The 16666-nt window shown below is 41.1% G+C and overlaps 1 protein-coding gene across 3 annotated transcripts in view; it reads left to right on the top strand.

Annotated features, from left to right (window-relative positions):
* NUP214 (nucleoporin 214) overlaps positions 1–16666 on the top strand; it is a 99157-nt gene that overhangs the window by 52293 nt on the left and 30198 nt on the right. For all 3 annotated transcript variants that reach the window (XM_061199747.1, XM_061199748.1, XM_061199745.1), the window contains exons 25-29: positions 5630–5705; positions 7040–7118; positions 9806–9896; positions 12383–12444; positions 14754–16595. In XM_061199747.1, coding sequence (XP_061055730.1) covers positions 5630–5705; positions 7040–7118; positions 9806–9896; positions 12383–12444; positions 14754–16595 — 2150 coding nt within the window. The remainder of the gene's footprint in view (positions 1–5629; positions 5706–7039; positions 7119–9805; positions 9897–12382; positions 12445–14753; positions 16596–16666) is intronic.

Here is a 16666-nt window from a genome sequence, read left to right as displayed (position 1 = left end):
TGTTGTCTTTTTTTCCCTCATCAGTCTAGCTAGAGGTTTATCAATTTTATTGATCTCAAAGAAACCAGCTTTTGGTTTCATTGATTTTTTTTTTTTCCTATTACTTTTTTTACTTGGTCTTTATTATTTCATTTTCCTGCTTACTTTGGGTTTTATTTACTCTTCTTTTTTCTAGTTTCTTAAGGTAGAAGCTAATGTCATTGATTTGAGACTGTTCTTTTCTAATACAGGCATTTTAGTGCTATACATTTCCCTTAAGAATTGCTTTGGCTACACCCCACAGATTTTGTATATGTTATTTTTCATTTTCATTCAGTTCAAAATATTTTTGTTTTTTTTTTATACTTATGGATTATTTTAAAGTGTGTTATTTAGTTTCTAAATAACTGGACATTTTCTAGATATCTTTTTGTTATTGATTTTCAATTTAATTATTGTGGTCAGAGAACATGCTTTGTATGACTTGAATTCTTTAGATTTATTCAGACTTCTTTTATGGCCCATAACTGGGATCAGCAAGGTTTTTTTTTTAAGGGCCATATAGTAAATATTTTAAGTTTGTGGGACATACAGTCTCTGTCTCAACTACTCAACTCTGCCATTGCAGCCTGAACACAGCTGTAAACAAACTGTAAATGAATGGGCATGGGCTTTGTTACAGTAAAACTTTATTTACAAAAACAGGCAGCTGGTCTTTGGTCTGTAGTTTGCCAGTCCCTGACCTAGAATATCAATCGTCTTGGTACATGTTCTGTGTGTACTTGAAGAGAACATGTATTCTACTCTTGTTGGTTGGAGTGTTCTATAAATGTCAATTAAGTTAAGGTGGTTGATAGCGATAATTTTCTGTCTGCTTGTTCCATCAATTAATGAGAATGGTGTTGGTATTTTCAACTATAGTTGTGGATTTATTTTCCTTACAGTTCTATCAGTTTTTGCTTCATGTTGAAGTTCTGTTATTAGTTGCATAAATGTTTAGGATTGTTACATACTCTTGATGAAATGACCCAGTTTGTCATTACAAAATAACTCTCTTTCTCCCTTGTAAGATTAATTGCTCTGAAATCTACTTTCTCCTATGTTAATGTAGCCAGTCCAGCTTTCTTTGTTTAGTGCTAGTGTGGTATAGCTTTTTTTTCCTTCCTTCTATTTTAGACCTATCTTGTGTCTTTATATTTAAAATGGGTTTCTTGTAGACAGCATGTAGTTGCATCTTTTTTTTTTTAATCCAATCTGACAGTCTATGACTTTTAATTGGAGTACTTAGGTCATTTACATTTAATGTGATTATTAACATGTTTGGGTTTTAATCTGTTATATTGCTGTTTGTTTTCTGTCTGTCCCATTTGTTCTGTGTTCCATTTTCCCTCTTTTTCTGCCTTCTTTTGGATTGAGTGATTTTTTTTATGATTCTGTTTTATCTTTTTCTTTGGCTTATTAGCTATAACTGTGTGTTATTTAAGTAGTTGCATTAGGGTTTATAGTACACATCTTTAACTTATCACAGTCTATCTTCAAGTGTGATTATACTGTTAAAATATAGTAAAAGAATCTATAACAGTATTCTTCTATTTCTCCCCTCCGCACCTTTGTGCAATTGTTGTTGTATATTTTCCTTCTACCTATGTTATAAACCCCATGATATGTTGTTATAAATAGTTGATTATCTTTTAAACAGAACTAAATAAGAAGAAAAATATCTTTTCTTTTCCCATATAGTTATCATTTCCGGTGTTCTTCATTCCTTTCTTCAGTCCCAGGTTTCCATCCGGTATGATTTTCCTTCTGCTCAGGGACTTCTTTAACATTTCTTCAGGTTTAGATCTGAATTCTTCCATCTTTTGTGTGTCTTCCAGAGTCTTTATTTCATCTTTGTTTTTGAAAGATATTTTTCCTAAGTAAGGAATTCTAGGTTGACCGTTTTTTCCTTCACTGACTTAAAAATGTTGCCCCACTTTAAAAATAATAACTATAGTAATTACCATAACCTTAAAGAAAACTTTCATTCTTTTATTTTTCTTACTACAAATGTTCATTGTAGATAGTATGAAAATCTCAGATAGTTAAAAAAGAACAAAATTTAAATTACCTTTATTCCCACTGCAAATGTTTAATCACTGTTTACATGTTTCTTCATCTTTATTCCATGAAAATTTAGTTTTTTAAAGTAAAATTTGGAGGGAGTTCCCTGGTGCTCTAGTGGCTAGGATTCCGCATTTTGACTGCCGTGGCCCGGTTCAATCCCTGGTCAGGGAACTGAGATACCGCAAGCTGCACGGCGTGGACAAATAGATAAATAAAGTAAAATCTGAATACATGCTGCTTTGTAACCTCTCAGCTTAATCATGAAACTTAATTGTTAACATTTTTCCACGTCATTATAAATTCTTAACAATCCTATTTTCATATTTAATATAGGTCTTTTTTAAAGCTCTAATGCAGTTCCAACTTGCATTAGTTAAGTTACTTGGCACCTAGACACGCATGCAAAAACTACAGTTTGATTTAGCAGACTTTTAGGTGATATTTTGGAAAGCATTTGAGTCTTCAAAGACATAAAATTTACCAATAGGGGACAACAGTTGGTGGTAACAAGACATAAGAAACTCCTAAAAGTGATCGGATAGCTTTTTTTTTCTCTACTGACTGATGTTCAGGGATGTGCTTCTTATGTTGTTACCAACAATGCTAAAATAATTTGACACTTAGATAATTTTGCATGCTTGCAGCCATATCTGTTGGATAAATTCTCAGTTTTAGGACTGCTGAGGCAAAGGAGATATCCATATATGTGAGTATATATATATACATATAATTTTTATAATTGTTGTCAACTTTCTCTCAGTAGAGCTTATACCAATTTCTCCTTCCCACAAGCAGTGTATGACAATCTGGTTCCCCATATCTTTGCCAAGATTATCAAACTTTAAGATTACTACAGTCTGATAGGTGAAAAAATGAACTGAGAGCTTTTGTTTTCAATATCTTCTATTATTTTCTTTTTCTCTCCTGATTTATTTGTTCAGTCGCTCTTGATAAGTAGTCCTGTCTCCTTACTTGCTTCACCTTTAAATAATTACAAAAAATTCATAGTTCATTAAATAGTTAACTTTAGCAGCTTTCACAGTTTAGATCCACTGTGTCATATGTGACTATATAAAAAGATATACATGATAATGATTAAGACTTACCAAAATAAAACATAACCAAGTCTTTTGTTTTTTAGGCTCTTTAAAATGTTGAAATAGGTAGAAGAATGAGTAGTTGGCCCCTTTCACAACAATAGTATGAATATTTACCTTATTAAAGTTCATTAAAGTTTAAGGGACCACTAAGAAAGGGCCTAGGCAACATTTTAATGCTTCACAATCTTAACTCAATTTTATCATTGTGTGTAGAGTACACAGCCCTCGAATGTGTGTGCATTAGCCTGCCTATGTCGGCAGGCAGTGCTGATAGGGTGTGGCAAAAAAACAAAAAAATGGCTTTCCTGTGTTCAAGGCAGTGTTAGAACGAGGTTTGTTGTGACATTTTTTGATGTTTATCATACTTGATATGTTCACCTCCACTTGTGTATTAACTTTTATCAGGATGGTCTGGATAATGGAAAGTCGGAGAACTTAAGTTCTGTTGCAGTTGTTTTTCTCCAAGAACCTAATTTTACTACTCTTAGTGACCTGTGTAGCTCCATTCCTCCTTTCTAAAGCAGTGCCCTAGTGTTGGCAGTAGTATAAATGTCATTTGTAGACTCATGTAGTAAATATATGTGACAGTGCCATTTTCTGCCTGTGGTCCTTTGATTTCTGTTTTCAGCTGTGGAACAGAACATTTCAAATGAATTTCCAGTGATCTCTTTTCAGGTCCATACAGCTAGAAAGTAGAATACAGTCATCCAAAATATGATAATTCCAAGTTTAGTATTTCCATCTTCTCTTGAACGTTTCTAGCTGTTGATTTCCGTTGTTTTGGTTCACAGTCACGCACAAGTCTTTGAACACATTTGCTTGGTAGTATACTGTTCTTTTCTGTTTGTGCTCTTGGATCATGGTGGGTCCGATTTAGTGAGTAGGTTCGTTAGCTGATTGCACTGAGCAGCATTTCTCTGCAGGGTTGTCATATGGCCCGGTGTGTAAGTACTGTGAATCCTAATTTTGTGTGTTTGGGGATTTAGGACACCCAAGAGATTTATAGCATTATCACAAGTAAATAGAACAATAATTACACTCAGTCTGCTTCATGCATGATTTAATTTACCGTCATGTCATAACTAAGTTTAGGGTGCAAAAAATGTTCTAAAATTGGGTGAATTGCTGCTTTTCTTTTTATTTGTAGTTTCTTTTTTGCTTATCTTTAAGGAAGCATGAAAGATTTTCATTGCCCTCGTGACTCGCCTGAGCTGCAGCCATTTTTCCACCTAAGTCTGCTGTGTCCGCCCAGGGATTTCTCAGTCTCAGCATCTCAACTCACACATTCCTTTTCTCGTTGGAGAGTCAGCAGATGAGGGGAGCAGTGTCCCTGCGTACCTGTTTGGTAGAACATCTCAGGGGAACAAGGGTGTGTCTCTTCAGAGAGGCGCACATTTACAGCTGCTTCTCTCTTCAGTAGGAAAATAAAGAGGTTCTGTTTCATTGAAAATAACTGCCTTTTTTCTTCTCTCTGAATCATATAAAGTTTGTTTGGGAAGGTTCCTGTATTATTCCACGAGAGTATCCTGAGGTGACTGTAAGATTATTAAAATGTTTGATAATTTTTTTCTATGAGGCATGGGCTTATTTTTGTCTTTCCCCCTCCGAGTTAATCTTTCGATGGAAAATTATTAATCCTCCCTAAATGAGAGTTCTGAAAAATAAAACCAGGTCCTACAATTGCTATTCCTATGCATACTAGTCAAAGTAGCTCTGCACTGAGGACAGATACATTGATGGAAAGAATTGCTCCCAGGAGCCAAGCTTTGCGTTAAACAGGTGATTTTTTTCCGTCACATATTAACACTAAGTAATTATTGAAATAACAGTTCCCTGCTTACTGTGTTCAGGGGTAACAAAAGATGGTGAGAACTCTTTGTACACACACTGGATGCACTTTTCATACCATAGCAGAAGTGCAGGTCGGGAACGGAACCGTGGTATGTTTGACTCTCTTGTGTGCTGACATCATGAGCGCTGGGCTCCCAGGGCTGGTTGCTGTGAGAAGCTGAGATCTCTTCTTTGAGCCAGATCATATACATCCCATAGATCCTGTTGAACATTTTCTCAGGCTTGGAAAACAGAATCAGGCATTCCCCACGTGGTCCGGAATGGCGGTGGGTGTTGGGGAGGAGGTGCAGAAGGCTGAGTCTCCAGATGAGAAAAGGATCTGCTTCTGAATATTCATAATTTTTTCCTTAGGATTGCAGGAAGAAAATTCATTTTAAGGTCACTGCTTTGACTTTTATGCTAAAGACCCAAATTTCATTTAAAGAATTTATTCTTCAATCTGAAAAATGTCAAATGACTTTGATTAGGGTCCCAGACATCTATATTCTACCCCAAAATTGATATTATTTTTTGGACAGAAGGTTGGCTCAAGGATGAATGTGATTTACACCCAGTCATGCCTTTCTCTTGGGCATATGCTTTGTGTTTTTCAGTTCTTCAGTGCCGTACTCTGCAGCCAAAACACCTCACCCGATGTTGACCCCAGCGGCTGCTAACCAAGCTAAGCAGGTAAATTGCTGATTGTGGCTTTGCTAACGTGACATGCAGTGACTGTCTTTGTAACTGAAGACAATACTGTACTAAGCCCTCATGTTGTTTAAATGAACTATAAGTCTGACAAAGACCTGTGATCCTTTCCCCACAATTTATGCCAGTCTTGACCTAGTAGGTCAGTTAGGACCTGATACTATCTTTGACATTTTGCACCTAGTAATCTTGGGTCATAATTCTATATTTGTATGGGGTATCTGTATGGAGTTGAAATTTACTTTCATTTAACATTGTCTTAGTTAACCCATACAACAACCATATAGACAAGACAGGTGTTCAGCTATGTTTCACTAATGAAGAAGCCGGGGCTCAAGTGACTAACGCAGGCTTCCACGGTTTTTATTAAACGATGGAACCAGAGCTGGAACCCAAGTCTTCCAGCTTCTCCCTGTCCACTGCTTCGTTCATTGTCCCTTTCAGTGTCAGCGTCCAGGGGGTAGGTTCTCTTGCTTTCTCTTGCAATCCCTGTTTTTCAGACCTTGCATCTTCAGTGATGTTTGTTATGTCTACTTTCAGGCTTTTGCCTGATAAACATTGTCTCTTACAAAAATAGGTTATATTGTAAACAGTTAAACAATCCAGAAGAAAATAATAGGAGATGGCTGAAAGGTAGATCAAGCTCTCTCTGAAACTTTCCCTAAGAAAACCTGGTTTCTCTGCTACTCATCTCTGTCTCTAGAAATAATTGTAGATTGTGTTTGAGATTGAACATCAGAACTTGCCTATTGTGAGTTCTCAGACGTGGCTCTCTACTCCTTAGCTTGACGTGACTTAACATGACACTTAAGCAGTTAGCATTTGGTCTTTCTTCTGGAGTTTTCCATGTTCACCTTGGAGGACACATGGTAAGGCACAAATCCTCTTGCCTTACCAAGAGGAAAGGAACATTGACTGGAGATGGATGAGTTGAACAGTTTTGCTTTCTAACCTTATTATAAGTTTTATTGAGAGCCAGGACCTATTTCATTCATTAACTTCTTCCTTCATTTGTGTATCAGATATCCCAGTGCCTTTTACGTGCCAAGTGTTGTGTTAGGCACTGAGGAAATAGCCACAAGCTAAACAGGCATGACTCTGTTTTCTTGGTGCTTGTGCAATATTCCCATCTCTGATACGATCTTACATGTGGTAAGCATTTAAAAATACTGACTTAAATTGAAACGGAAAAAACAAAATTAAACTAAATAAAAGTGTTTGTGCTTGCTTATTTTAAATTATGGTATCATTTTACATGTTCCTTTATTCCAAAGGCTCGTTTGTGGTTTCACATAAATGTCTTGCTCCTGTTACAGGGATCTCTGATAAACGCCTTAAAGCCGTCTGGGCCCACACCAGCGTCCAGTCAATTGTCATCTGGTGATAAAGCTTCAGGTAAGTTTGCACTTTTGTTTTAGTGAAAATAAAGGTGAAAGATACGCTCCACAGTAGAGTTTATTGTTGTAGATCACAAAGGCAGCTTGATGTGAAATCAAGTACAGTAAAGACATATTTGAAAAGCCTCAGTTGATGTAGAATATCCAGGAAATTAGTGAGCCCTTCAGCAGCTCTGTAGACTTCTGAAATATGAGAGCAATAGGAGAAAGCCTGCCTTTAAATGTTTTTCCTAAAAAGGAGCACCTGCCTTGCTGGATAATCAAAGTTTAGAGAGGAGTGGATCAGAACATTGAACTCTATTTCTTCTACTACAAAGGAAAGAAAAACTCTCTGGGTTTACAAGGACAATTCAAAAGCTGGTAAAACACAGAAAGTAAAATGGATCTGTTACAATATAAGATCTCAGAGTAGATATAATTCAGTATTAAAAGACTGTGGCTTCACATGCTTCCAACACTCACTCAGGCGTAATGACTCTTAACCGAAATTAGTTTTTACGGTCACCATAAAGTGCTCTGACCAGGCATCCACGCCGCCCTCGCCCACTTGACCTAGAAGTGTGCTGACACGTCGTGCCTAGTTTAATGTGGGCTCTTCCGCAGCAGCCCCTCTTGTTGACTCTGTGTTGGAGTCCACTTCATTTGACATGTGTTACTTTCTGCTACAGTCCAGAAAATGCTAGATTGTGCTGCCCGCAGTCCAGCGTTCTCACCATGCTCTGGACTCTAGCTTTTATTCTGATTCATGCTCTCCAGTGGGTCTTCAAGCTAATAAATTCTGCTCGAGATGCTGAACTTCACACTTTAGCAGCCTGCTTTCCGTAATCTCTACACAATCATACCATCATCCCAACTTCTCTGTAGTCAAATCTTTCTCATTGGATATTGGGTTTATCTTCAGAAGTATTCCTTGCAGTCAGAAGAAAACCATTATTGTGTAAGCCCAAGTTGTATTCTAGAATTCAGATTAATGGAGGAGCACAGTTTTTATCATATAAGCCTTCCATGAGAAGGAGGTATATAGCACTTCTTAACTAGCAGCTAAAACTTTATGTTAGAAGGGAAATTTCAGTGGAATTTGTCAAAGACTTTTGAATCATTTAGGATTCAAATTAAGAAATTTGTTTCCATTTCTACCTAATATTTTAGAAAAATTTTTTGAAAGATTATGTATCTTAACCCCTTTCAAGGATTTTATTGGAGAGTTTTTTGTCACTCCTGAAGTTAAGAATCAAGGACATCTAAGGGGCTTTGTTTTGTGCATGTCTAGGCAGTTAGCATGACTTGCAAAGAAATTTCTAAGATTCATCATTCAGTGATGATTGTGAAATATTCTCTGTCCTTGCTATGTGTTTCCTTCTGTCCTCACTTTCTGGAAACAGACTTTTTTTGCGTAGGAAAATTTCCCTGAAAAGTACTATTTAAGAGTTTGCAAAAACTTTCTTTTAAAAAAAAAAATGCATTTCTGAAACCTCTATAGAATAATTCCCTTATTACTTAATAACGGAAATACCTTCATTGTTTTTCTGATTATAAAACTATTACAAGTCCACAAAAAGTCTATGGTGTAGAGCTATATAATGTAGAAAACGAAAGCTGCCCTGTAAGTTCCCTGTTCCAGAGATAACAGCCCTCAACGATTTGATGTATATCTCTTGGGGTTTGAAGTGTATCGTTTTTTTAAACAAAAATAGTCATATCCTGTATATATTGATATGTAATCTGTTTCCCCGCCCCCTCAAAGTAAATATCGTGTTCATCTTTCCAGATCTGATACAACTCTACCTCACTCATTTTAATGGTAGCCTAAGACCTCACTGTACAGTTGTACCCTGTTAAGTTTTAGTAGTACTCTGCAGATAGTTTAGATTGTTTTTAACTTTTCAAGATTATAAGTCAGGCTGCCGTGGACATCCTTGGACACATCACATTGTATTATAGCGGTTTGTTAGATAATTTTACAAATATTTATCCCATACTTACTTAAAGGGAGGTGCTTTTTCTTATTGTTTGGTTTGGTTTGATTTGGGCTTTTTAAATGTAATTCCCCCATTCCCCTCCTCCTTTTAAAAGTAGAGCGATAGGGGAAAGATTGTAGGTAATACCCCAGACTATTAATAAGTAGTTACAGTATATTGAATGTGGGAAGGATGATGGATTACACTTTTAACTCTCTATACTTCTCTATATTACAGCAATCATATATTACCTCTGTAATTAAAAAAAAAGAACTATTATTTAAATACAAAAAGTCTATGGAAAATACAGAAATGTGGAGAGAAAGCAAATAGCCATGAAGTCACTACTCAGAGATATTTAGTTAACCTATTTCTCTTTGGAATTTTGTCTTTCCTTTGGTATATATTACTTTTCGGTAATTGTAAAAGCTACTTTTAAAGCCTTAAATTTGAACTGCACTCCAGTTATTTTGACCTCTTTCCTGGAAAGGGGCAAGTGTGGCATGTCCTGGTTTGGAATTGACAGTGACTGAGCCAGAGGGCAAGTTCAGAGACCTTGAGGCAGCACGACTTAGGCAGCACTGCGGCCACCGACTTGTCATAGAAAGTGCGTGACCTGGGGCTGCACTCTACACGGCACCACGCTTTCGCTGCCACAGAGAATTAAACTAAAATGGTGATTCTAACTGGTTTTTTGTAATGTTCTCATTTTTTTCCATAATTTCAGGACCAGTGGCAACCAAGATAGAGACAGCTGTGACGTCTACCCCATCTGTTGTTGGGCAGTTCAGCAAGTCTTTCGCATTTTCTCCGTCAGGGTCAGTAGTGAACTAAATTTTGTGACATCACCAGCAACCTTACAGATAGCTGTCCCAAATCCTACAATCAGTAGGTATACTTATATGAAGCCAGAGTTCTTATCACTGCAGTGATGCGTTTGATAATAGTGACAGCAGCTTAGTGTCCTAATGTAAATCTGTTTCCCCTTTTTGATTCAAGTTTATACATGTGTTATTACATACTTGCTTATCTGTTTTGTTTTTTAGGATAAGCTTCATTTTCTTTGGATAGTGAGTCTGTGGTTGATCAAGTTTATCACACTGAGGTGTTTTCATTCTGACACCATCTGGGGGCTGGGTGAGAAGTTTGGATTGGCTTTGCTGCCCTGAGAGGTCACGTTATATGCGACTTCTGAGAGATCAAGACAGTAGTAGCCATTTGAAAATTTGGGTTTTATATAGATGTGGGGAAATACATTTCTGTTTCATTTTTTAAAAAGTAATGATGGCTATACTTGACAAGTTGAGTCATCTTTAAAAACAAAAGGGTCTTCTCACCCTCATTCCAAAGGGAGCTTTTATTAACCTTGGAAGGAGAGTGCCTTTTCTCTGTGCTACAAGCACTCATCTTGAAACCTGTGAGAGTCGCCAAAGCGTCCTTCCCCTTCAGGGGTGGAGTTAGGCTCTGTGTGGCTGAGATAAAAACCCATCCAAAGATTGTTTTTACTGTGAAGAGTTGCATGTTCAGTTCCATTAGAAAAGCCTCTTAAGCTCTTTCAGTTTATGCTTTTGTAACTGCAATCATATTGACCACAATCTCTTTTTCCTGACATGAATTTGTTTCTTGAGCATCCTTCAACCTAACCCCTTAAGAAAAAGGAGGTGGTTAGAATAGAATTTGAGGGGAGGAAATTATATATATTTTACTGTCAATCGTTATGTTTTCTACTTCCCAAAGGTAGTTTGGAGCAAATTTTGAAGAGTAGGTCAGTGCCAGGAGTTACTGCATCTTTTTTTTTTTCTTAATAAATTTATTTATTTTATTTATTTAATTTTGTCTGCTTTGGGTCTTCATTGCTGCGCGCGGGCTTTCTCTAGTTGCGGCGAGCGGGGGCTACTCTTTGTTGCGGTGCGCGGGCTTCTCATTGCGGTGGCTTCTCTTGTTGCGGAGCACGGGCTCTAGGCGTGCAGTCTTCAGTAATTGTGGCACATGGGCTCAGTAGTTGTGGCTCGCGGCTCTAGAGCGCAGGCTCAGTAGTTGTGGCGCACGGGCTTAGTTGCTTCGCGGCATGTGGGATCTTCCCGGACCAGGGATCGAACCCGAGTCCCCTGAATTGGCAGGCAGATTCTTAACCACTGCGCCACCAGGGAAGCCCTGGAGTTACTGCATCTTTTAATCTTTACTTCTGTGAACTGATAGTCTTCTTGCCATTTTTAAAATAACCTGAAAAGGTTTGGGTCATTGGGTCAATGGCTTACCTCTATTAGATAAAATTTCTTCACCAAGTTTGAGACAAAGAAAGAGAATTGTTTTCTTTTTTGATGTGATGAAATGTTTAACATATCTTCTTAGGTGGTCTTAGTTCATTTGACGAAGCCAATGATGGGTTAAAAAGAAAACCCAAAGTCCAGTCCTTACCATTACTTACCATATTTGGTATGCTTGGTCCCTTATATTTTAAAGCTGTATAGTTTTAAATTTGCTATTTGAACTTTTCTCACAGTGAATAGTCTGTTCTGGCTCAGCTTGTGCTGAGTTTTCTTCTTTGGCCATGGTGTCTTCATTCACGGTGTAAAGAAAATGTACAGAAAGAGAGGAGGTGATGAAAAGAGTCAGAAAAGTTTTTGAGGGTAGTTTCCTGGTGGTCTAGTGGTTAGGATTCGGCGCTTTCACTGCCAACGGCCCGGCTTCAGTCCCTGGTTGGGGAATTGAGATCCCGCAAGCCGCGAGGTGCGGGCAAAATTTTAAAAAAAGAAAAGAAAAGTTTTTGAACCAAATTTCCGAGCCCAGAACTAAGCATTCTGTCAGAACGGCAGAGACAGTGGCTCCTGTTCCGCGCTGTCCGTCGTCTCCCTGTGGCGTGCACTGTCCTGACGCGCTCTTTGGTCTCGGGCTGGGTCATAGAGGTCCTCCAGCCTGTCTCGTCTTCGTCACTCGGTGGGCCGTCTGCTCTGGCCACTCTCCCCACAGAAACATTCCCAGTGCGTTTCTCCTACTCCTTTGCTTTCCTTGGAATAGGTCCCCACCCCAGCCTCCACCATGGGAAGCCCAGCCGTTCCTCCAAGGTCTTCTCACCTGCTTCTCCCTTCTTACCTCACCCACAAATTGCCTCTCCCCGCTTAGAGAGCTTGCGATGGCTCTGCTGCTTCAGAGATAACGTGCTTTTACTTTGTTGATGTTCCTCTTCTAGATTATAAGTCCCTTGAGAGCAGTTTGTGTGAATGAATTATAAAATGTACTATTAAAAGGGCAATGTTGTGCCTTGGGTTTGTTCATTTTTAGCTTCTTTTCTTCCCCTCCCTAGGACTGGCTTTAATTTTGGGATAATCACACCAACACCGTCTTCTAATTTCACTGCCACACAAGGTACAGTCTCTGCATGGCATAGCATTACTTTTGTGTTTCCCCCTAAACAAGTGCAGGTTTTGGGGGGCAGATGTGTTGACATTTTGCTTGCTGCTGCATCTTGCCTAAAGTATCTGCAATTAACCTGGTGTTGATATTATGCATTAAAAATAGGCTAGATTTACGAAACTGTGGGGAAGGACTTATACTCTTCATAATTAAGTACAAGGAAAGGATTTGCTTCCAGAAAAGCAAGGCTGTGCTTTAAATGTGAGTGTTTACATGTGAATTAAAATTTTTCTCCATCTTTTTCCTATGTCATTTAAAATTGTATCAATTTATAGGATGAGATAGCCTTAGTACTATAGAAATCAAAGACTGAACTCATCTTTTTTCCTTGATAACCTATCAGAAAACACACTGGTCTCATGCATATTGTTACAGATCTACCAACCAGCATGTTTTTAATGTTTAAAAGAATTTGAAGACCTATAAGGAAACCAAATATACTTTTTAAGTGCCTTCCAGTTCTCAGTTTAAGTAATTAAGTTTACTTTTATTTTAAAAAGAAAGCTTTTATTATAAAAGTGATTGTTACATTTTATTATAAAAGTGATGTGTTCTAGAATCACACATTGTACCCTTAACCATTGCCATTTGGTTATATTTCCTTCTGGGGTTTTTGCTTCCACTCTATTTCATTTAACACAATCTCTTGTGAGTTTTCCAATATTACTGAAGATCTTGTGTAAATGTCATTTTTGATGGCTACATAATTTCTATCTTGTGGATATGCCATAATTTATTTAACTATTCACCTTTTAGACATTTAGGCTCTTTCCAGGTTTTCCCTATGATAAGACTATGACCATCTTTCATCTCTTCATTCAACACATTTTTATGAGTGCTTTCTATGTGCCAACCCAAGTGGTAGAAGTTTTTTTTAGTAAAAAAGGGCTCTCCTAAAACCTCCTAGAGGGAGATTAGGGAGTTGAAAGCATAGCAGACTTCCTGAACCTGAGCTGTGTGTGGCACTTAAAGGGTTGTTGATCTCATTCCTTTCTCTCTGGAATAGTGATTCTTAAACTGTTCTGCCCACTTAGATGTGGCTGAATACCCTTGAGGCCCACCCTCTCCCCAGTCTCACTTTCTAGAAGAAAAACAACTCAATGATATAAAAAGATTGGAGAGGAACAGAATAATTGTCAAAAATCCTAAATGAAATAAATTAGTAATAAAACACAATAGTAATTCCATAAACATTTTCATTAATATAAGAATAGACAACAATCCAAAATCATAAACAACTCAGTACAACACCAGTGATACAAAGAGGGGTTTCTGGAAATTATCTGTAAATAGTAGGGGCTTTGCAGTGTTCTCAGGAGTTTGTGATAGACAGACTTTTTAAAACAGCATGGAGTTAGAAACCTCAACCAGCACTTTCGATAGACCAATTTCAGTTTGTAAGTATCAAATTAGTCTTTATTGATCAGTTTTTTGACCAGGCCTTGTGAGTGCTTTACCTGTATTTCATTTAATCTTCGTAACAACTCTGTGAGGTACGTAGTGTTATTATCTCTCTCTTCCAAATGGAGAAATTGAAGCCCAGAGAAGTCAATTAACTTTTCCAGAGTTGCACAGCCAGCAAGTGGCAGAGCCCCCAGCCTCAGAGCCCACCCATGTCCTTGACCATCTGGCCACACTGCCACCGTGAAAGCACTTAGTGAGGAGAGCACTAGGAAGTAGCCCTTAATTATAGGTAAAAATGATTGCCTGTGGATTGACACTTTATCTGTCCATAAAACCAAACGGGGAATTCCCTGGTGGTCCAGTGGTTAGGACTCTGTGCTCTCACTGTCAAGGGCCTGGATTCAATCCCTGGTTGGGGAACTAAGATCCCACAAGCCGCACGGTGCAGCCAAAAAAAAAAAAACACCACCAAAGGATCAGTTCCTGGTCTCTCAGGAGGTCCATAGGCTAGTACTGTTGCCAGGAATGTTATTGCGACATGCACACGGGGAAAATGTGGGAAGATGCCTTTTCTTTCTCTTTTGGACCACTAGGTTAATTCCATGTACTCTAGAGAGAGGTGTATTTGTTATGATTTAATGGTCATAAAGAGAACGTTTGTTCATCTCGCCTCAGTGAGATGACTCAGAGCTAACGTTCCTGCGGAGAAGCATTTGTTCTGTCTGCACCTGTCCGAACAAGCTGTCCCTGACAGTGTCAAGGGAGGAGAGAGGCTTTGGCTTAGAAAAGTCAGTGAGATTGTGATAGGTCATATTTTGTGAAATCCAGTCCATTTCTTAATTTCTGTTTCTTGCTAGGGGCAACACCCCCCGGCAGAGAGTCAAACCAGCTGGACACATTCTCCTTTGGCGGGACAGGCAAACCTTTTTACGAGGCCGTTCCTGAAAGCTCACCTCCCTCGGGAATGACGACGTCAAGTAGCACGGGAGCTGCCGGTCCCTCTCCGGGGGAGTCTGCTCCGTCCGGCGGCAGGCCCGTGGCACCTTCTGGAATTGCTCTTTCCACCCCCTCTGGCAAGCTGGAAGCTCCACCGTCCAAGTTGGGAGAGCTTCTGTTTCCAAGTTCTCTGGCTGGAGAGACTCTAGGAAGTTTTTCAGGACTGCGGGTTGGCCAAGCAGATGATTCTACAAAGGCAGCCAGTAAGGCTTCATCCCCAGGCGGGACTGGTGCTAGTGTACAGCCCACCAAGACTTCGGCCGTCCCCTCCGGGTTTAGTTTCACCGGCCCCGTGGTGCTGGGGAAGCCCGCGGAGCCTCCCGTGACCTCCTCTGCGGCCACCACCACGGTGACCCCGGCGGCGGCGGCCGGCCCCAGCCCCAGCCCCAGCCCCAGCCCCGGCAGTTCCTCGACTGGCGTCTTCGGCAGCCTGCCGCTCACCAGTGCGGGACCCTCCAGCGTAATCAGTTTTGGGGGGCTATCTCTAAGCGGTAACAAGACCAGTTTTCCGTTCGGAGGCCAGCAGACAAGTAGTACAGCGCCGTCCTCTGCCGTTGCCGCTGCCACACCCCTTCCCACGTCCCTCCCCGCCTTGTCGTTTGGCAGCCTCCTGAGTTCAGCGTCTGCTCCCACCCTGCCCACGTCCTCCGGTAAAAGCACAGAGGCAGCCACGTCATCGGCTCTGCCCGAGAAGCCAGGTGGTAGTGAGGCCTCGGTGTCAACAGCCTCCCTCCTAGGGCAGCAGCCATCCACCCAGCTTCCCCAGGCTCCTCCTCAAACGTCTGACTCTGTGAAGAAGGAGCCCGCTCTCGCCCAGCCTGCGGTCAGCAGCCCTGGTACAGCGGCGCCCAGTGCCACCGTCCTAGCGCCGTCCGTGGAGGCCACTCCGACAGCCACGGGGGCCCCGGACGCCAAGACCGAACCACCGTCCCCGGCCCCCGCCCCGGCCGCGCCTGGGCAGATCGCCGTCGCAGCACCTGCCGTCCCAGGTGCCGGCCCCGTGGCCCCAGAAACATCCAGGCCTCCCGCCACCTCCAGCGCTGTTTCCGGTGATGCTCCAGGCCCAGCCACGGAGCCTGCAGTGTTTGGGGCGGTCACTTCGGGCTCGCCTGTCTTTACTCAGCCGCCGGCCGCCAGCTCTAGCTCGGCTTTCAGCCAGCTCACCAGCCACACAGCCACCGCCCCCTCGGCGACCCCCATGTTTGGGCAGGTGGCCGCCAGCACCGCCCCAAGCCTGTTCGGGCAGCAGGCGGGCAGCATCGCCAGCACGGCAGCTGCCGCGCCGCAGGTCAGCGGCTCGGGGTTCGGCAGCCCAGCGTTTGGCACCTCCGCCCCGGCGGTCTTTGGACAGACGAGCTTCGGGCAGGCCCCGGCCTTCGGGCAGCCGACCAGCAGCCCCGCGAGCGGCTTTTCCTTCAGTCAGCCTGGCTTCAGCTCCGTGCCGGCTTTTGGTCAGTCCACGTCCCCCACCCCCGCGTCCACCAGCGGGAATGTCTTCGGTGCATCTTCAAGCGCCAGTAGCTCCAGCTCCTTCTCATTTGGACAGTCTTCTGCCAACACTGGAGGGGGACTCTTTGGCCAAAGCAGCCCTCCTGCTTTTGGCCAGAGTCCTGGCTTTGGGCAGGGAGGCTCTGTGTTCGGTGGCACCTCAGCCACCACCACGACAGCACCATCCTCTGGGTTTAGCTTTTGTCAAGCTTCAGGTAAGAATTTATAGAAGATTTTTACTTTGTTGTTCTCTGTATTATTTGAAACATTTGCAGCAAATCTGCAG

The sequence above is a fragment of the Eubalaena glacialis genome, chromosome 9, assembly GCF_028564815.1.
Source record: "Eubalaena glacialis isolate mEubGla1 chromosome 9, mEubGla1.1.hap2.+ XY, whole genome shotgun sequence".
Taxonomy (NCBI): domain Eukaryota; kingdom Metazoa; phylum Chordata; class Mammalia; order Artiodactyla; family Balaenidae; genus Eubalaena; species Eubalaena glacialis.
This window is presented reverse-complemented; position numbering and strand designations above follow the sequence as displayed.